We start from the raw sequence: 21,132 nt of genomic DNA on the forward strand, positions 1-21,132 counted from the left end.
TAGCTCTAGGTTTCTCTTCAGGTCATTCATTAAAGTGTCTATGTACGTCACAACATCTTGTGGGTCATCCTGGGTGATCTGCTCCCAATTTTGTTTGATTAAATCAAGTGGACCTTTTACTTTTCTCCCAAACAAAAGTTCAAACGGACTGAACCCGGTACTGGCTTGTGGCACTGATCGATAAGCAAACAAAAGGGATTGCAGCTTCTGGTCCCAATTGTTTGGACTCTCTGCCAAGTAAGCCCTAATCATGCGCATCAGAGTCCCATTGAACTTCTCTGTTAACCCATTACTTTCTGGGTGATAGGCAGTGGTTTCCTTGTGTTTAATTCCACAGATTTGCCATAACCGTTTCATGAGCTTTGATGTAAACGATGTGCCCAAATCTGTGATTATTTCTGAGGCAAATACCATCCTGGACATATACCCCACCAAGGCATCTGCCACTGTGTTAGTTTCGATGTTAGTCAAGGGAATGGCTTCGGGGTACCTCGTGGCATGGTCCACAATGGTGAGAATGAACCGGTTCCCCCTCTTTGTGGCCTTGGGCAAAGGTCCCACAATATCCACTCCTATACATTTGAACGGGGTGTCAATCACAGGCAAAGGGCACAACTTCGCTTTGGTCCTGTCACGGTTATTCCCCTGCCTCTGACACACATCACATTGTTTACAGAACTCCTTGATCTGCTTCCCTATGTCAGGCCAGTAAAAATTTTGTGTGATTCTCTGCTGTGTTTTGTTCACCCCTAAGTGCGCAGCAAACATGTCAGAGTGCCCCCTTTGTAAGATCATGGGGCGATACTTTTCAGGCACAACTAGCTGACTTCTGATCCCATCTCCCCCTTTTGAGATATTCATCAGGGTCTCTCTATATAAAATTCCCTTTTTCTCGCGAAATCTCGCTGAGGTTTCAGGTGTTAGCTGGGTGTCTGTCACCTTTTCAAAACACTTTCGGAGCGTGGCGTCTGCCTTTTGCTCCTGGCCAAATTTGCTGTCCGTGGCTAAGGTTTCTACCACAGCTTCGGGACTACCCTCATCTGCTTCAACCTCGGGCTCTTCAGTACCCCCCTGAACTGTCCCCGTGGTAGCTTGTGAGCGTGTAATCACTAGCACCCGTTTCACATGTTCAGCCAGGTCATTTCCCATGAGCACGGCTGCTGGCAGAGTCGATGAAATCGCTAGCCGCCAAACTCCCCTCCAGCCTTGAAAGCTCACAGGTACCTCAGCTACTGGCAGTGAGATCACCTGCCCCTCAATCCCTGCCACCTTCAAGCTCTCATTTGGGATTATATACTTCCTAGGAATAATGTCTGGATGGCACAGGGTCACCTGGGAACAAGTATCCCTTAGCCCCCTATACTGATGGTCAAGTATTCCTACGTCCACCCCTGCGGTCTCAAACAATTGCGACTCTGTCCTCACTAGTAAGCAGCGCTTGACCTCCACAAGAGGACCATTTTCCCCAGCCTGATCAGCAGATGTAACTGGTCCAGATTGAGTAGCCATGGCAACAGGCTCCCTCAGTGGCAAGGAGCTTTGCTCTGTCTGGACACAGAATACAGCTTTTGGCTTGGTTCCACTCAAATCATGAGGCAAATTTCCCTTTAGCTGCTTTAATTTCTCACACTCTGAGATTAGATGGCCCTTTCCTTGACAGAAATAACATTTTCTGCTGTACTTGGAGTCTTTCTCATCTGGTTTTGGTTTTCCCTCCAAAATCTGAGGTCTTGGTGGTTTCATGTCTGAGGGCTTCCCTTCAACATGGGCCCCTCCCCCTTGCTGGTTTTTCCCTGGTCCCTGAGAGTACCTGCTGTAGGTTTCTTTGGGCTTACCCACAGTTTTCCCCTCAGCACCTAAGGGCTTCCTTATTTGGTAAATGAAATCTGCGATCTCTGCCGCTTCTGTCACCGATTTAGGTTTCCTCTCCCTCACATGGAACTTTAGTTCCCCATGCAGGACTGAATAAAACTGTTCCAGGGCTATCAGGTCTTTGAGCTGCTGGAAGGTCTCTGTCCCCTCCTGAGACAGCCATTTCTCTAGCAACCTCACCAGTTGGGCCCCCACTTGGGTAAAAGTCTGCTCTGGTTTTTTTGTGAGTGACCTGAATCTTTGCCTCAGCTGTTCCGCATTTATCCCATGTCGGGCAAACACCAGTTTTTTAAACTCAGCGAAGTCTTTCAGCAGTTCCACTGGCATCTCTGCATAGACTTCTGCCAGGCTGCCACTGATTAAAGATCGCATAATGGTCATCTTCTCAGTTTCCCTTACTGAGAAGTCCACAAACGCTCTTTCCACAAGGGAAAAGAACACCTCAGGGCAATCTCCCTTGTGGTACACAGGGAATTTCTTCAAGTCAGTTTTAGACAATTGGCCCACCTCAGAATCTCTATTGTTATTATTGTTCTGATTCATCAGTTCCAATTTTCTTAACTCAAACGCCATTCTCTCTCTCTCCAATCTTTCTTCTTTTTCCATTCTCACTCTCTCTATTTCAAATTGTCTCTGTTTCTCTCTTTCCCTTTCCTCCATTCTTTCTCTCTCTAATCTTTCCTCCATTTCCCTCACCCTCAGTTCATGCTGTTGGGCTAGGAGCATTTTTCTGAGTTCTGAGGTCAGTTCTCCTGTGCTCTCATCCTGCACTGAGCCAAATTCCTCCTCAGAACCTTGGTCTCCCTGTGGTTCTCTCACTTCCCCCATTTCTGCCATCTGGCTTCGAGTCAAGGGCATAATCCCCCCAGACCAGGCTGCCTTCAAAAGTCAAGCCTCAAAATAAAACGACGACTTTTTTTCTTTTGCCTCAGAAACAGCCTTCTATAGACTGCTGCTGTTCCTTCAGCACCAACTTGCAACTGTTGCCAGGTAGAATCCACCCCCTCTGCTAGGCCTCTCAGCAGACAGGCTAGATCCCTGTTACTTCACGCAGCTTTGCCTCAGCCCTTTCCCGCCAAAACAGGTTGCCTCAGAGCTCCCTAATCTAGTCCCCCCCCAATCTGAGTTTGCACGTTCTTCCACTAGCCTACCTCCCCATGAGGTAAGCCTAGAAGATTACCTACGCGCCCTCAGATTGTCCCTGACTAGACCCCCCTTGCTCTGGGCACACTTGCCAAGGCTTTGCTGGACCACTGGACAACTGGACCAGTCGTATCCCACACGCTGGACACCAATCAATGTGGCAACCCCAGACCTACTTGAGTACGCCACCATGTAGTTATGCTGCCACCAACCATTCCCTGTAAGGAGTCACACAGACCAGGAATGGATTTTACTAAACAAAAGAACAAGGTTTATTGAAATAACAAACAGGGTACATAAAAGAATCAGGTAAATAGGATAATGTAACGTGGCATAACCCCAATCACACACATACAACAGCTTGGTTCCCACAGAACCCTTTAAGGTAACGCACAGACCCTGAACCTATCAGTTCTGGCTACCTAGAAAGAAACCTGAACCTATCAGGTATGTACTAACTGACACACAGTTGTACTCAGTCTGACACACAGACTCCAACTCCTAACTCTCCACACAAGCTCCAAATATATACACAGTACAGCTCCTCCCCCCTGATGTCCCGCCTTCCACTCCCCATAGGATGGAACTTTCCCTCCAAACCCATGACAGACAGGTACCATCAGTGCTGTATGTGACAATATCCTAGACCCAGAAGACGCAGGAGATTACGACGTGGTACGGACGGCCATTTTGAACACCCTCAACTTAAACGAGGAGGCATACCGGAGGAAATTTCGAGGATTAAAGTTGAAACCCGGGTTGCACCCCAGGACATTAGCGCAAAAGCTAAGGGTCAACGCCACGAGGTGGATACAACCAAAGGGGAAGACAGCGGAACAAGTCTTAGAAATTGTGATTATGGAGCAGTTAATATCGACGTTAAACAGCGGAGCCCAGAATTGGGTCATCAAGAACAAACCCTCCAGCCTAGAGGGTGCTGTGACGCTGCTGGAAGACTACCTAGAAGCTGAGGACACATGGCAAATTAGAAGTGCGCCACAAGGAGAAGGAGCTAAGCAGAGGGAGAAAATGGCGGAGACGAGCAAGCAAGCGGACTTTCGCGGAACAACGCAGGCGGGGACCAAAAAGAACAGACCCGACCGAATTGAGTATGCGAACCCGGTAGGAACGCAGGTACCTAGGCCAACAGTGACGAACGACCCAGCGGCCTCCAAACAAGCGGCGACCTGGAACCTGGGGAAGGAGAAGATGACCGCTTGCTTCGGCTGCAGCCAGTTCAGCCACATCCGGAAGTATTGCCCCGTTACTGAGTGTGCGTGGGCGGAGGCTTGTACCGGGATGACCAAGGTGGGTGAGGAGAATCACCCGGGTTGGGTAGTGGAGGCGAGAGTTAATGGACAATCTAAGAAGGCTTTAGTGGATACCAGATGCAGCAAAACGCTGGTAAAAGAGCTAGAGGGAGAACGTTTACCTGAGATTACTGTGATCCGTTGCATTCATGGGGATGTGAAAGAATATGTGACTACCATGGCTGAGGTCGAGGTAGACGGCCTTAAAAGAGACATGGAAGTAGGGATAGTTCCCGGTATGACCCGTGAAATGCTGCTAGGGAGAGACTGGCCTGGACTGAGCAATTTAGCTAAGGAGCCCGGGGAAATAGGCTGGGCCCAAGAAGAAACAAAGGCCAGGGAGTTAGCAGTTATGAATCTGTCTAGAGATCAGATACGAAGCCTCCAACAAGATGATGCAGGACTTAACAGCTGTTTACAGCAAGCGCTGGCAGAAGGGACTATCCCAGAAGGGGAGCAAGGATTTGAATTGAGGGGAGGCTTGCTGTATCACGTAAACAAGGCGTTCAACGAAGAAGAATCCCAGCTGGTAATCCCAGAGGGCCTGCAGTTCTGGGTAATGCATTGGGCTCATGATTTACCAGTGGCAGGACATCTAGCCACACAAAAGACTTTGGATAGAGTAAAACAGCGGTTCTGGTGGCCCAGGATGGCCCACGACGTGGAAGAGTTCTGTCGGTCCTGTGCTAAGTGCCAGATGACTCAACCTAAGTCAGGGCCGGGGGCAGAGCTCATACCTATGCCTCTGGTAGATAGGCCATTCGACAGAATCGCTTTAGACATTGTAGGACCACTGACCAAATCAGCGGGGGGGCATCAGTATGTACTGGTGATCATCGATTATGCTACTCGGTACCCCGAGGCAGTGGCCCTGAGGTCCACCACAGCTAAAGTATTGGCCAAAGAATTATTAGAGATGTTCTCCCGAGTGGGCTTTCCAAAAGAGGTTTTAACGGATCAGGGCTCTAATTTTATGAGTCTGACCTTCAAGCAGATGTGGAACCTGTTAGGGGTTAAACCTTTGAGAACCTCTGTTTATCATCCTCAAGCCAATGGGCTAGTTGAAAGGTTTAACCGGACTTTGAAGGGTATGCTCCGGAAGCTGTCAATGGAAAAACCCAAGATGTGGCATACCTTCCTTGCCCTGTTGATGTTTGCGGTTAGGGAGGCCCCTCAAGCATCCACAGGTTTCTCCCCCTTTGAATTGTTGTACGGCCGAAGACCCAGGGGGGTACTAGATTTAATAAGAGAAAAATGGGAAGAAGGGGAAGATCATTCCAAGGGTGCGCTCCAACAGATAGTTGAGATGAGGAATAGTTTACAATTGGCGTGGGAGGTGGCTAAAGAGAATCTGGGACAAACGCAGACTAGACAAAGGGGCTACTATAATAAAAAGGTTCGCCCGAGGAGTTTTGAACCTCAACAAAAAGTATTAGTGCTATTACCCACAGATGCTTCCAAATTCTTGGCTAAGTGGCATGGGCCTTACAAAGTACTAAGAAAAATAAATGAGGTAGATTATGAAATAGAGACCCCTGATAGGAAAAAGAAGACCCAAGTGTTCCACGTAAATTTGTTAAAAGAATGGATAGCTAGAGAAGTGTTGTTCGGGACTGAGGTCGATGACGAGTTGGGTCCCGAAAGGGAAGACTTGACCTCGGGAGGAGACATAGTGGTAGGAGACCTCTTGTCAGAGGAACAAAAACAACAAGCAGGGCAGTTGAAGGAAGACTTTCCCCAAGTATTCTCTCCAATACCTGGGTGTACCCAGTTGGTGGAACACAGTATAGAAACACCCCCTGGTAACATTGTAAGGGTTAGTGGAAGGTCTTGGCCTCGACATATAACTGGGGTTATTAACCAAGAGGTTGAGGAAATGCTTAAACTGGGGGTCATAGAACCATCCAATGGGCCTTGGAGAAGCTTCCCAGTAATGGTTCCAAAACCTGATGGGTCGCTCAGGTTCTGTATAGACTTCAGAAAGGTTAATGCCATATCAAGGTTCGATGCTTACCCTATGCCCAAGGTAGGGGACTTGTTAGATAAGCTAGGGGGGGCTAAATATCTCAGTTCAATCGATTTAACAAAGGGATATTGGCAGATCCCGTTAAGGCCCCAAGATAAGGAGAAAACTGCATTCTGTACCCCTAAGGGTTTATTTCAGTTCAAAAAGATGCCGTTTGGGCTGCATGGGGCAGCTGCTACGTTCCAACGATTAATGGACCAGGTGTTGGAACCCCTACAAGATTGTGCAGCCGCATATATTGACGACATTATAATTTTTAGCAGCTCTTGGGAAGAACATCTAGCCCACCTTAGGAGGGTGCTGGAGAGGCTACACGAAGCAGGTTTGACTGTTAATCCTAAGAAGTGCAAAATAGGGCTGCCCAAAGTAGATTACCTGGCTTACAAAGTCGGGCAAGGAGAAAGCCAACCCCAGGAGGAGAAAGTGACCAAAATATCTAAGTGGTACCAACCCAGGACAAAGAAGGAAGTTCAGCAATTTTTGGGTCTGGTAGGTTATTACCGCCAGTTTGTGCCGAACTTTGCTTCCATAGCTGCTCCACTAACTGATTTAACAAGGAGAAAAGCCCCGGTGAAAGTAATATGGGGTCCTTCCCAAGAGAAAGCGTTCGAAACGTTAAAAGAAATCATTTGTGAATTACCAATTAGGTTTGCACCTGATTTTGATATACCCTTTACCCTTTTTACTGATGCATCAGATCGGGGTATAGGGGAAGTCTTATCACAGGTTAAAGAAGGGGTGGAATACCCGGTGTTGTATTTGAGTCGTAAGCTGTCGCCCCGAGAACAAAGATATGCTATCATCGAGAGAGAAGCTTTAGCCATCAAGTGGGCTACCCATAGTCTTAAATATTACTTACTAGGAGCTCCCTTTGACTTGGTCACCGATCATGCCCCGTTACAGTGGTTGGAGCGAATGAAAGAGACCAACCCACGATTAACTCGGTGGTATTTAGCTTTACAACCGTTCTCTTTTCAAGTAAGATATAGAAAAGGCAAAGAGCATACTAATGTCGACTATTTTTCTCAGCAGGGTCCGTGGGCGCGCAGCGAGGAAGAGCGGACGGCACTCTTGGAGGGGGGATGTGTGACACCCGTTCCCCGGGTCATGAGGTGATGTTGGGAGTGCCGTCTCGCCCTAGAGCCTCCGTGGGCACCCAGACCGCACCCAAGCCATTTCCACCCCGGATGCTACACCAGGCAGTGGATACCATTGATTTAGAATGGGGCATGAAGGGGTTAAGCATAGCTACCCAGACTCCTCTGGTCTGGGCGGGAAAGGGGGCTAAGGATCCTGAGGAGGGAGCTGCGGGGGAGGTCAGTCACCGACGAGCAGGGGAAGAAGGTGGATGGGAATGGGTATCCATCCAAGACCCCTGGTCGGGCAAGTGGGAACAGGTGTGCCTGACTAAGCAGGAAGCAGAGGAGAGAAGGAGGAATGAGGCCCGGGTCCGTCCTTCTTACTGGGGAGAAAGAGAGACCCGTGAGTGGCGCCGAAAGTTAGTGGAGGAGAGGAAAAGGGTAGAGAGAGAGAGAGAGAGGAGAAGACCCGATGGCATCTGGAGGAGCTGAGGAGGCTGGGGTACTGCCCGGACCCTGGGAGCACCCCGGGTCAGCAACCACCTTACCCTGGGTATATACAGGGCTCGAGGAGACGACCCCGTTACTAACGATGGAGCGAGAAGACTTCGAACCCGTAGAACCCTCACAGGTTCAGGCCGGTCCATGGGCGTTGAAGTCCTGTAACCCGTTTGACGAAGATTGGGTGCCCCTGTATGAACCGTTACTTCAACAGGAGAAGTTCATCCCCAACCTGATTGACATTTCTATTCCTTTACCCCAGTTAAATAAAGAAGACAAATTGTTTTGTTCAAATGCGTCTACGGCTTTATTTGGGACGGGGGAGGTGAAGAATAGCGGACCCTCACAATATTCTATGTGCATTTTTTGTATCTGTACCTTATACGCATTTTGTATAGTCAATGCATTTTTGTATCCTCATTTCATCTCAAAGTAACTGTCTCTTCCCGTTTGGCGCTCACAGAAACATTCCCAAGGCCAACTCAGAATAACATTCACAGCACTTCAGGCGGCGACTGTAACATGTTTCAAAATACACAATGGTTCACACATTCACAAACTTGGCAGCCACTAACCCTGGGATGTGGTGGCGCTGCGAAGGGACGTGGTGGTGCTGCGGGCTAAACCGCAGAAGCCTGTGCTGCAGGGTCAGAAGACCAAGCAGTCGTAAGATCGAATCCATGTGACGGAGTGAGCTCCCGTCGCTTGTCCCAGCTCCCGCCAACCTAGCGGTTCGAAAGCATGCAAATGCAAGTAGATAAATAGGGACCACTTCGGTGGGAAGGTAACCGTGTTCTGTGTCTAAGTCGCACTGGCCATGTGACCACGGAAGATTGTCTTTGGACAAACGCTGGCTCTATGGCTTGGAAACGGGGATGAGCACCGTCCCCTAGAGTCGAACACGACTGGACAAAAATTGTCAAGGGGAACCTATACCTTCACCTAACCCTGGGATGCAATTTGGATATTTTTTCTCACATCTACCACATGGGGTTCAGGAGGCCAATGAGGGGATGCTGTGCTTTGTTGTCCTTTGTAAGAAGCTTATAAAATGCTTTACCAATGTATGATGAGGACCTCCAATCTGCCTTTAGGACGGGGTCCAGTTCTATATTTAATAAACTGGCTTAGATAGACTGAATATGCACTGTCTTTTATCTGTTTTTCCTGCCGGAGAATTGAAACCTAAAATTGGATGGTAACACTTTGATAACATTTATATTTGCTTATGTATAATCATGTTAATCAAGGTATTTATTTATTTCTTATCTTGTTCTCTCTCTATTCTTCTCTAACACAGTATTGGTCCTAACTGCTTAAACTGTTTCTCTCAAACTGATATCCTTAACTGCAGTCCCTGACTCTAACTCATATCCCTAACTGATCTTTAACTGTCTTCCATTCCTCTTATATTTCCTTAGTTCTGCCTCTTCTGTTCAACCATTGGTTGATATATCAAGGTTCCATTGTGATGGACAGGAGTGGTTACTGACCTGTCTGTCACAGTGACCTTATAGTCCTTAATTAGGAATAACTACCCAGGATGCTTGTAGAAAAGTAGCAGGAAACATATTCAATGTTCCAAAGACTCTATTCAGGATAAAACAGGATGAAATCAAAACTTGAATTCAGAAGCTCCTGGAGCTGGCTTTTATGAGTGGTGGACAGAAAATAAAAACAAACAAAACACAAAAATTCCTCAGGGAATGGGGGTGACTAACATAAGTGATCAATGAAAAAAACCAAGATAGGCAAGGTATCCAAGGCCACCTGGCAGCCTATCTGCCTATTGCACCTCACTGTAACTTCTAATAGTACTATTTTGGATCTGGAAATTTTTTGCTTTAACAGAGAGAAATGCATTTTTATCTGTTTTGGAGAACTCCCACAACAGGCTCCCAAATTCACACAAATAAGCAGGATTATGTATCTCTTCCACACATACTATACTTTGATTTACTTGCTAATCATACTTAAAGAAATTAACCCTCTGTGTGACTGGATGTGGTGGCGCTGCGGGTTAAACTGTGGAAGCCTCTGTGCTGTATGGTCGGAAGACCAGCAGTTGTAAAATAGAATCCACGTGACAGAGTGAGCTCCCATCGCTTGTCCCAGCTCCTGCCAACCTAGCCATTCAAAAGCATGTAAATGTGAGTAAATAAATAGGTACCACCACAGTGGGAAGGCAATGGCGTTCCATGTCTAGTTGCGCTGGCCACATGACCATGGAAACTGTCTATGGACAAAAACGCTGGATCTGTGGCTTGGAGACAGGGATGAGCACCGCACCATAGAGTTGGACACGACTGGACTAAATGTGAAGGGGAACCTTTACCTTTACCTTTTATGATAAGGGGGAGTGCTTTAAGCCAAGGGTTCAGTGTACATTCTAATGCTTGGTGAACCAAGTGTTCTTAATCAACTATTATCAAAGATTATTGATGTATAGACAGTTTGCTAATGATTGGTCTCTTCTCCATCTTTAGTCTTTGTGACGGCCTTCCTCTCTATTACATAATTAAGGTCATTCATTTTAGCAATGATCCTGTATGGTCCTGCCCAGTTCAATTGTAATTTGTTCCCCTTGATGGGCCTTAGCATTAGCACCTCATCTCCAGGGTTAAAACTTCGTTCCCTAGCCTTACGGTCATACCAGACTTTTTGTTTGGTTTTCTGTGCTTGTAGGTTTTCAGCTGCTAATTCTAAATTTCTTCTCAGGGTATTCATTAAGGTGTCTATATATGAGACTACATTCTGAGGATCATCTTCTATACTTTGTTCCCAATTCTGTCTAATTAAATCAAGTGGACCTTTTACTTTCCTCCCAAACAGCAATTCAAACGGACTGAATCAGGTACTGTCTTGTGGTACTGATCTATATGCATATAACAGCCATTGTATTTTCTGGTCCCAGTTATTTGGGTTTTCAGCTGAATAAGCTCTAATCATGCGCATCAGGGTACTATTGAATTTTTCTGTTAACCCATTACTCTGCGGATGATATGGGGAAGTGCTCAAATGTTTGATACCACAAATTTGCCATAGTCTCTTTATGAGTTTTGAAGTGAAAGACCTTCCTAAGTCAGTCACAATCTCTGAAGCAAAGCCCATTCGACTCATATAGCTCAATAGGGCATCAGCCACTGTCTGAGTCTCAATGTTACTTAGAGGAATAGCCTCTGGATATCGTGTGGCATGGTCCACAATAGTGAGAATAAATCTGTTTCCCCTCTTTGTGACCCTAGGCAACGGCCCAATAATGTCCACGCCAATACATCAAAATGGTGTAGAGATTACGGGTAATGGACATAACTTAGCCCTCGTTCTGTCCCGGTTATTACCCTGTCTCTGGCAAATATCGCAGCTCTGGCAGAAACTTTTAATTTGCTTTCCTATCTCTGGCCAATAGAAGTTTGGTGTTATTCTTTGCTTGGTTTTATTGATCCCTAAATGTGCAGCAAATGTATCAGAATGTCCCCTCTCTAATATCATCTGGCGATATTTAACAGGCACCACCAACTGTCTTTGAATCCCATCTCCCCCTTTTGAAAGGTTTACCAATGTTTCCCTGTACAGTAATCCCTGCTTAACGTGGAATCTTTCAGGCGTTTCAGGGGTTAACTGTATTCCAGACACTTTATCAAAGCAACTTTTTAAAGTGGGATCTGCTTGCTGTTCTTGGGAAAACCTACTGTGTTGTGGTATATCCAGTGTGAATGTCTCAGCTTGTTGTATATTTTCAGTTACTTGTTCACCCTGACTGTCATCATTTTCTTCAGCAGTTTCTGTTTGCTCCTGTTGTGAACGTGTTAGAACTAAAACTCTCTTAACATGCTCAGAGAGGTCTGTCCCAATAAGAACAGCCGATGGCAGTTGTGAGGAAATCCCTACACGCCAATAACCCTGCCATCCCCTATACCGAACTGGCACTTCAGCCACAGGCAAGATAATAGTTTCTTGTCCTATTCCTTTCACTGCCATGTTTTCATTTGGTATTATGTACTTGTGTGGCACAATATCCGGATGACACAAGGTCACCTGCGAACAAGAGTCTCTCAGCGCCAGAAAGTTGTTGTCTAAAATTCCAATATTATCTCCAGCTGTCTCAAATAATTGGTGATCTGTTCTAATCAAAAGGCAATGCCTGATCTCAGCCACAGGAAGATCAGCTTCACTATTGTCAGCTGCTGTTGAGAGCTCTGCTGGTGTTGCTATGGCAACTGACTCCTCCCTTGGTGGAGTTATTTGTTCCCTCTGGACACAATAAACAGATTTTGGCTTATTTAAATTCACTTTCTGTGGTAAAAATTCTTTATTTTCTCTGCCTTTTCGACATTGGGACGCAATGTGACCCTTTTCATTGCATCTGAAGCAAATTTTAACATTACACGTTTCATTTTCAGCCCCTTTTACTTTTCCCTCCAAATTCTGACCTCTGGCTTGGCTCTGTCCTGAGGGCTTTCCCACATAATGGCTGCCTACCTTCTGCTGGTTTTTAACTTGTCCCCTGAGATATCTATTATAGTCCTCCCAAGTTTTCCTCATACTTCTTCCCTCAGAATAACTAGTTTTTCTTATCTGGGAAATGAAATCAGCAATTTCCCCTGCTTGTTTCAAATTCTCCGGGTTTTTTTCTCTGACCAAGTATTTTAATTCACCATGTAAAAGGGAATAAAACTGTTCCAATCCTATAATATTCTTCAGATCCTCAATTGTCTGAACTTTCTCCTGTACCAGCCATTTATCCAAATACCTAGCCAAATTGGCTCCTAACTGTAAGACTCATCAGGTTTCTTTGTTAGTGATCTGAATTTTTGCCTCAGATGTTCTGCATTGATGCCATACCTGGCAAACACCAACTTTTTAAATTCAGAATAATCTTTTATCAATTCAATTGGCATTTCTGCGTAGATCTCAGCGAGGCTTCCACTAAGTTGGGATCTCAGAATGATCATCTTTTCAGAGTCCCTAACTGAAAAATCTGCACACGCTCTTTCAAATAAAGTTAAGAATGCCTCTGGACAATCTCCCTGTTTAAAAATTGGGAATTTCTTTAGGTCTGCTTTTGATAACTGACTCCCATCAGAGTTGGAATCTCTATTATTATTATTGTTCTGATTCATCAATTCCAATCTCCGGAGTTCAAAAGCCATCCTCTCTTTCTCTATCTCAATTTCTCTCTGTCTCCTTCTTTCCTCCATCTCAGCCTCCTTATCCATCTTTTCTAATTCTAGCTGTTTCATTATGTATTCATGTGCTTGCACTAACTCCAATCTTCTGAGGTCTGCTAAATCTTCTCTTGAGGACTCTCCCTGTTGAGCTGAGGTAAATCTTTCATCTACATCACTAATCTCCTCATCTGAGCCGGCTGCCATTTCAGCTTGCCTTTGTTCAGCCATTTTTCCCCTGGTCAAGGGCATTTCATTTTATTCAGGCCACTGATCCACTATCAGGCCTCAATTTAAAAGTCACTTTTTTCCTGTCAGTGAGTCTGCTATAAAGTTGCTGCTCCACCAGCACTGGCAAGCTAGCTACTGTTACCAGGCTTCAGCCCCTAGCTAGGCCTCCCGCCAAAACAGAGTTTTTTCTTTCTCTGCCTCAGGCACACATCTTAAACACACACAGCTCTACCCTAACCCAGGTTTAGCTGTTTACACAGAGTTCCCTCAGATTCACTGCCTTTGGCCTCCACTCTGTCCCCTCAGAGTTTCCCTTAACTCACGACCAGCTAGCCAAAACACCACAGCCTTTGCTTTGGGCAACTTTCCACTCAGAAATGGTCACCACAGAGATTCCCTGTCTCAGTCCCAATCTGAAGTTTCAGCGCCCCTCTACTAGACCTGCTCCCCGTGAGCCAGATCCTAGAAAGTTACCCACGCTCTCCACTTCAGATCCCCTGACTAAAGACCCCTGCTCTGGGCACCTTTCCCAGTCAAGGCTTCACTGGATCTTCAAATCCCACCAGCTGGCACCAATTTATTGTGATGGCCTTCCTCTCTACTCACAAAGGGAGGTCATCACGTCACTTTAAAACCCTTCACTCTTCTTTACTGCCACCAACCATTCCTTAATAAATAAATCATACAGCAGGCCAGTATAACTTTTAAAAATAAAAACTTGGTTTATTGAATACAAAAAGAAAGGAATGGTAAATCACTGTTAAAGAAATAATCAATTACTGTTTCTCAGGCACTAGCTCTCAGACTCTTTCACACTGACGCTAAGATTACTTTAACTCGCAGCTCAGACTCTCATCTATCTTCTATCTCCTATCTGACCCACTCACACCTCACACACACCTTATATATCACAGCTCCTCCTGCCTCTGCACCACCCTCTGCCCTCTCATTGGCTGAGATTTTCCCTCCCAGCTGTGACGGACAGGTTATGCTATGGCTGACCGTAACAGTCTTATTACTTTTTAGATAACAGAACAGTCTTTCAAAATAAGAATCCCAAAATGCTGGTATATTCACATCAAATCCTTCAATGTGATGCCATGCAGCCACATTTCCCTTTTTACTCCAAAACAATAGAGTCGAGGAGAAATTTTGGTACAAGGATGGTGATGTAGTTGCACATCTGATTGCCAGTAAAACAGGTTTGTTTGGAGAGAGAGAGAGAGAGAGAGAGAGAGAGAGAGAGAATACGACATGGGTTGATTCTGTAAAGGAGGCCATGGACCAGCCGTATATAGAGAAACTCAGCATCTGAAAAATATTAAGTATGAAAAATACTTTCACCTGTGTTTAACTTTGTGTAAGGACCAATAGATAGCTCAGCTAGTGAAACGAGATAACTCACTGTTGCCATTCCATTCTAAACATTTCAAAGCAGTAACCGGAAGAAGGATTTGATATTCCTATTTCTATCAGAAATACTTCAGATAAGACTGTGAATGCTTTTATGTTTACTACATTTCAAAACATTATCTCTTCTCTATATTGGGCATCTTTCAGGAGTTCCCTTCTATGCCTCAGGACCCTGGGAGGGTGAAAAGGAGAGGAAGCTGACTATTGTGTTGATTACAGATGATAGACTGTACTAGAGATGAAAGATATTTCTTATTTTCTGATGTGAACTGTATTTGAGGATTGTCTTGAACCTTTCTCAAATACCTTTCTACTGGGAAGCACATTTTGAGTAACTGACTGGGATTTTCATATTGTAATTTTTATTTTTTATTTTTGTAATTCTTTTGTTCTTTTCTTTTTAATAAAATACATAAAATCTTTTGCAGCTGTTTATTGGATTTTGAGGTACAAATGATCTGAGGTACTGGATGCAGTGTCTTACCTTTCTATGCTCCTGGATATGTAGTACATGGTAAATGGGGTGGTAACAGTAACTGACATGTTCAGAGCAGTAAAATAGTCCTCATTGGACTTGATGGACCATCTTGCCCTTACTGCTTCTTTGAGTGTCCCTATCTCAGGCTCCAGAAGGTAGAGTAGACAAAAAGAGCTAATTTACCCCTTGTTAGCTAAGAAGCCAGGTTGTTTGTCCAATTTCTATGTATCTTTTCTCCTTGCTGACCAACATAAACAAGTGACAGTACTGTCAGCTAAATTGTTAACATTGTTAAAATTAGGCCTAATGGGATTTTAAAATCATAACTTTTTATAGATGTACTTCTCTAATTTTGGCAGTGGCATGCTATATGTATCTGATGTATAAGCATTTGTTACTTTAATTGTAATATGCTGGTTTTATACCTTTGTAAATTTTATACTTATCTTGCTAAGGCCTATAGATAATGTAAATAAAATGCTATGCATGCAGGCCCAGAGATAGGGAGAAAGAAAGAGGTGAAAGAGGAAGATACAGAAGATAATGCATTATGAAATTTCAGTTGGTTAAAGAAGCAAAGGCTTGTATATTTGTGTGTTTACAGGCAGTAAACGTCTGTCTTCTGCCAATCTATTTTATTATGCAGAAGAATTTGTAATTGGCTTTTTCTTCCAAGCATACAGTAAGCTGTGAATTGGGGAGGGGGGGAATCAGGAGGAGGGGAAAGGTGCATAGCCTGGCCCATGAACTGATTACTTTTATTAAACCATCCTGGAAAACAGTTTAAGAAATATAGATACAGTACATTATTTGTATGTGCTTGTCTTAGTACAGTGGTGTCCCGCATAGCGACGATAATCCATTCCGGGGCAAAAAAAGCCATGGGAATGCATTGAAACCCCCCCTTATTAAGAAGAGCCCCGTACCCAGGACTGAGCCATGGGGTACCCCACTTGTTACCTGCTCCCAGTTGGAGAACGAGCCATTAATCATCACTCTCTGAATACAACTGCATAGCCAATTGCGTTTCCACCTGACACGTGATCTATCCAGCCCAAACCTAGTTAGCTTGCTAATCAGGATATCATGGGGCACTTTGTCAAAATCTTTGCTGAAATCAAGATATACAATGTCTACAGCATTCCCTCTGTCTATCAGGGAGGTTACCTGATCAAAAAATAAGATCAGATTAGTCTGTCAGGATTTGTTCTGCACAAATCCGTGTTGATTTCCAGTTATTTCTGCATTGTTTTTAGGTGTTTGCATAGTGATCCTTTTATAATTCGTTTCAGACAGTGGAAGTGTTTCAAGGTGGTAAGGTATTCCTTGACTATTTGTTTATCAGTTTCCAGCTGTGATCCTGTCCCCTCCACTTGCACTTCACATCTGTCTGAAGGTGCATAGCATGTCCTATGGGAAAAGACAGAGCCAAGATAGGAATTGAGCACCTCTGCCCTTTCTTTCTCATGTGTTATCATTTTTTCATCTCCATTGAGTAGGTGTGCCACTATTTATTTTCTTTGTCTTTCACTTTGCACATAGCTGAAGAATGCTTTTTATTGCTTTTGGTTTCTCTAGCTAATCTCAGCTTTTGCTGTCCTAATGCAGTGGAATTGTTTGTAGCTGTGCTTATAGAATTTCTTTTTTAAAGAAACTCCCACCCTTCCTGGACTCCTTTTCTTGTTAAGATCTCCTGCCATGGCTTTTTAAATATCCAGTGTATGTGTGTGGCTACACTCTGCTTTGGTTTCCTTTGAAATCAAGAATTCTAGAACATGGTCGCTCTCACTCAGAGTTCTCCTTACTGCCACTCACATCTGTGATTATATTTATTGTCAAAGCATGACAAAAACAGCCCCTAAGAATGTCTGCAGAAAGGCTTGATTCAAAAAATCAACCATCTTCTCTCTTCGTGAACAGGGGCACAATTGGCTGAAATCCTCTTCCTGAGCACAGTTTGTTGCAACTATAGTAGGTTCATTGAATCAATGGAACTTGTGGAGAGGTTAACTCACCAAGTCTCCACAGATTCAGCAGGCCTATTCTAGTTATGACTTGAGCTAAGGAAGAGGATTTCAGGAAACATCTCTTACATTCCTACTCTATCAAAACATAGAGTAGCTACACAAATTTTAATTTTGCAAGATGCATAGTGGCTACCAAAGCTTCTGATTAAACAGATATTGTGCTACAGTCTATCTCTGATTATAGGATTATTCTAATTAATTTAATTATTTTTTATAAAAAATAAAATGGCTAGCCATCACTGACACCTACAAATTGGTGGGTCTCAAATCAGATACATAAAAATGAAGATTGTGCAAGGTAGCAATTCTTGTACAGTATATTCAATGAGGTGGCTAAATCAGCCATTTTCTACCTTTTTTTTTTTGGCCAAGGCCATAAAGACTATATGAAAGAAATATAGGCCAAATCAGAATTGTGTTAGTGGCATAAGGTGGTATGGAAAAGTATTGTTTCCAGTCTGTGGCCCCCTTCAAATGATCAGTTCCACAAATGATTCTACTAAATGATTTAGTATGAATGCAGTTCCACAAAGCTGCTTTTCTGTTAAAGGCACAAAATTGTTGAGTCCAGTTTAGAACTATGCTTTTTTAGTTTTCTTTCGAATGCTGCCACATTTTCGACAGCAAAATGTGCAGCATTTTACAACAATGAACACAAAAAGTGCTATACAGACTATCAAGAAGGCGATGACATCCAGGCTGTGATACTGATACCACGTCAGGTCATGTGCAGCTACTCTCAAGTGCTTGGCACTTTTGTGGCGCATGACAAACTCAATCCAAAAGACAGCCCGGTCCAGTGGCTTTATGGGTTGGTCGTGATGGATCTGCGATATTCGAACTGCATTTTCCTTGTATCTGGAGGAATGGGGTGGGGAGAGACATGAAAACAAATTGAACAGAGAAAGGAATTGCTTCCACAGTAGGCAATGCTAAATCTCAGCCTAGAAGTCCTTAAATACAGGATGTGACCCAGATGCAAGATTGCTTAGTGGTTTTTCAATCATTGTCCAAACTAGCTTAATACTAACATGACATCTGGTTAATTGAGATCAATTTTTGGTCCACTTTGAACAACGTTTCCATACCAATGTACCAAATGCTTCAAGGAGCTTGGAGGATGACATTAGAGAAGAAGGCTGTTCATGATATTCCTTTGACACTACAACACGCCTTCATATGAATAAGTGCCATATTTTCGAAGCAAATAGTCTATACTGTCATACTTAGGAAAAATCCCAAGGCCATTGTCATGAGCATGGCTGGGAGCACACAAACATCCAAATGATGGACTCCCCGTGGTCACCAGCTGTAGCCATCCTGTCAAGTAGTGAGAAGCCGTTGCAGTTCAACAACATCTGGAGAGCCACACACCATCATGTGGCTGAAAACTAATTGTGTCACTCATTTCTTTGCTGTGAAAATCTGAAAGACTCAATGGTAACTTCATTAAAACCCAAGGCTCCGTGTAATAGCCATAATTGTAAGAAGCTTTGCAGTTTTTTGGGGGGAATATTAGCTGGACTAAATACGAATAGAGTTTAAAGGTCCGGGGCAAGACTCAAGGTAGAGGATGCTAGGTTGAAGCAAAGATAAAATAAAAATTAATGCACGAAATCTAATAGAAATAGACAGTGGTGGTGTGATTGTGGCAAGGAAACAGGTAGGCTGAGTCAACCTTGAGCCACTACCTGGGATTGAACCCCAGGTCGTGAGCACAGTTTTAGCTGCAGTACAGAGAAACAAAAAAAAAACAACCAGCAAAGTGTGCTGTTTATATACCACCCCATAGAACTTAAAGCTCTCTCTGGCCAGTGTACAATTTAATTATACAGGCTACACATTGCCTCCTCCCACAAGTAATGAGTTGTGAAGAGTCCTGAGCCATGTTTTGCTCATGAAATAAAAAGATTTGATATTGCACTTCCAGAGTGGAATGGGGAATCGACTTACGTGGCATTGTGAATGACAGTATTCACAGCATCGACCAAATCTTTCGCCGTCATTGTGTGGATATTCAGCTCAACAGCCATTCCCTTTGCCTTCATGTGGCCAATGTTATCAGGCTGGTCAGCAAACATGGGGATCCCAACCATGGGAATTCCATGGTGAATTGCCTCATAAACCCCATTTGTTCCACCATGTGTTATAAAGGCTTTGGTCTTGGGGTGCCCTTAAATCGGATGATGAAAAATATGATTACTATTTCCTTATTATATTAAAAATAGGTTATCATAACTAGTGAACTGTTATATCCACAGTTGAGTCTGCAGCTTCCCATTAAAGTTGGCCAACCAGCACAGTACCTTTACCTGCTAAAATGCCCCCAGGAACACAGGGCCTTGACCCTTCCTACATGCAACATCATTCTATCGGCATTGGTGTATGGAAGATTCAATGGGATCCCATACAGCGAGATGTGTTGCTGCTGTGAGCCAGGTGGAGTGGAGTCACTCTCTCACATGATTCTGTATTGTTCATTCTATACAGATCCCTGTAGAAGACCCACGTGTGTCAAAGAAGAGGGGGCACTGGGGTTGTGACACATTGAGTTATATCCTCTCAACAGGAAAGTCAGCCAAAGTGGAGAACATGGTGGCCTTTTTGAATCAGATAGTGAGGAGCAGCAGACTGAGATTTAATGAATTTGTAGATCTAGTTAACTAACAGTCTGTTTGTTATTTTGTATATGCAACTGTTTCGTATGTGCCAATAAAGGGTTTTGCTTGATTGATCTAGAAAGTTGTCTGAAAGTAAACTGTTGATCTTGAATGATCACAGAAAGAGCTTCATAAAATAAATGTATTCAGATAGTGAATGGTTTAAACTGCAGTTTATCAAATATGTGTTCTTTTAAGGTGTCCTTTGAGTAGCCTTTTACGGTTTCGGGCACTGTTATTTGTTGGACCATCATTCCCTCAAAACATTGGCCTGCACCATTTCTTCTTTACAGGCTTTGCTTCACCAAGTCACTACACAAAGAGAACAAAAAGACTGTCACCAGAAATTGTGCCTTCTCAGCAGTGGCCCCATCCCTATGGAGTGGGCTCCTAGTAGAAGTACATCAGGTCTCCTCCCTTTGATTTTTTAAGAAGATGCAAGAGACTGGTTGTTTCAAGAGGTATTCAAGTACATTGCCACATAAGTAAATCTTTGTATATTTTCCTTGCTTCACCATCATTTGGGATTTTTTATCTATTATCTTACTTAGAGATGCTTAATGTTTGTGTATTGGGTGGAGGGGCTTTGTCGTACTGTCTTGTTGGAAACCGCTTAGACTCGTGCTTTGCACCAAATCAGCAGAATATACATTCATAGAATAACTAACTTCATAAATTGCTTCTCCTTCAGAAAACTCTCATTATCTATATTCCACTTTCCATAGGTCATTCCAAGTTCATACCTCCCCCCCCCCCAAAAAAATGGAAACAGAATTAGTACATGTATTAATTCTAGGCTCATCACTGAAAACTGAATGGTGGTTTGTTTTTTGTTTTTGCATTACCAACACTTTGAATCTAGAATGACTACAGCAGCCCAGAGATTCTAGGAAGCACAACTCCTGGAAGGCCAATGAAAACAGAAGTTGGTGGCAGTCAAGAGGTCAACAGGAGGAACAGATTGAAGGCGTTTTTTTTTTTACACTTAGGCAAATCTGACAGTTTTTCCTTCTCCCGTATTTGAACATCGGTGAACTTAATTTCTTGCTGTAGGAAAATGTCTCTCACCAAGAAGATCATTTTGTGGAATCCAGTCATAAACCCTAGTATTGGCTCCCAGTTTTTCTGGCCTTTTCCCTTTGTACCGCCAAATAACCTGAAAAAGAAGAAAACATGGGGAAGAATGTTAAAGGTACAAGGCCTCCTATTTATTTTGCTCAACTT

The 21,132-nt window shown here is 43.9% G+C and overlaps 1 protein-coding gene across 4 annotated transcripts in view; it reads right to left on the reverse strand.

The window, feature by feature from the left end:
- LOC110071677 (UDP-glucuronosyltransferase 2A2-like) overlaps nucleotides 1–21,132 on the reverse strand; it is a 56,039-nt gene that overhangs the window by 21,120 nt on the left and 13,787 nt on the right. The window contains exons 4-7 of one of the 4 annotated variants that reach the window (XM_073003981.2): nucleotides 20,977–21,064; nucleotides 19,202–19,421; nucleotides 17,923–18,106; nucleotides 14,029–14,641 (exon numbers count right to left, since the gene is read on the reverse strand). The exons of 2 other annotated variants lie outside the window; for them this stretch is intronic. In XM_073003981.2, coding sequence (XP_072860082.2) covers nucleotides 14,201–14,641; nucleotides 17,923–18,106; nucleotides 19,202–19,421; nucleotides 20,977–21,064 — 933 coding nt within the window. In that variant the 3' untranslated portion in view covers nucleotides 14,029–14,200. Of the gene's footprint in view, nucleotides 1–14,028; nucleotides 18,107–19,201; nucleotides 19,422–20,976; nucleotides 21,065–21,132 lie in introns of those variants that run through there. One more of the 4 variants, XM_073003982.2, reaches the window with a different exon arrangement.

This window comes from Pogona vitticeps, chromosome 6 (assembly GCF_051106095.1).
Source record: "Pogona vitticeps strain Pit_001003342236 chromosome 6, PviZW2.1, whole genome shotgun sequence".
Classification (NCBI taxonomy): Eukaryota; Metazoa; Chordata; class Lepidosauria; order Squamata; family Agamidae; genus Pogona; species Pogona vitticeps.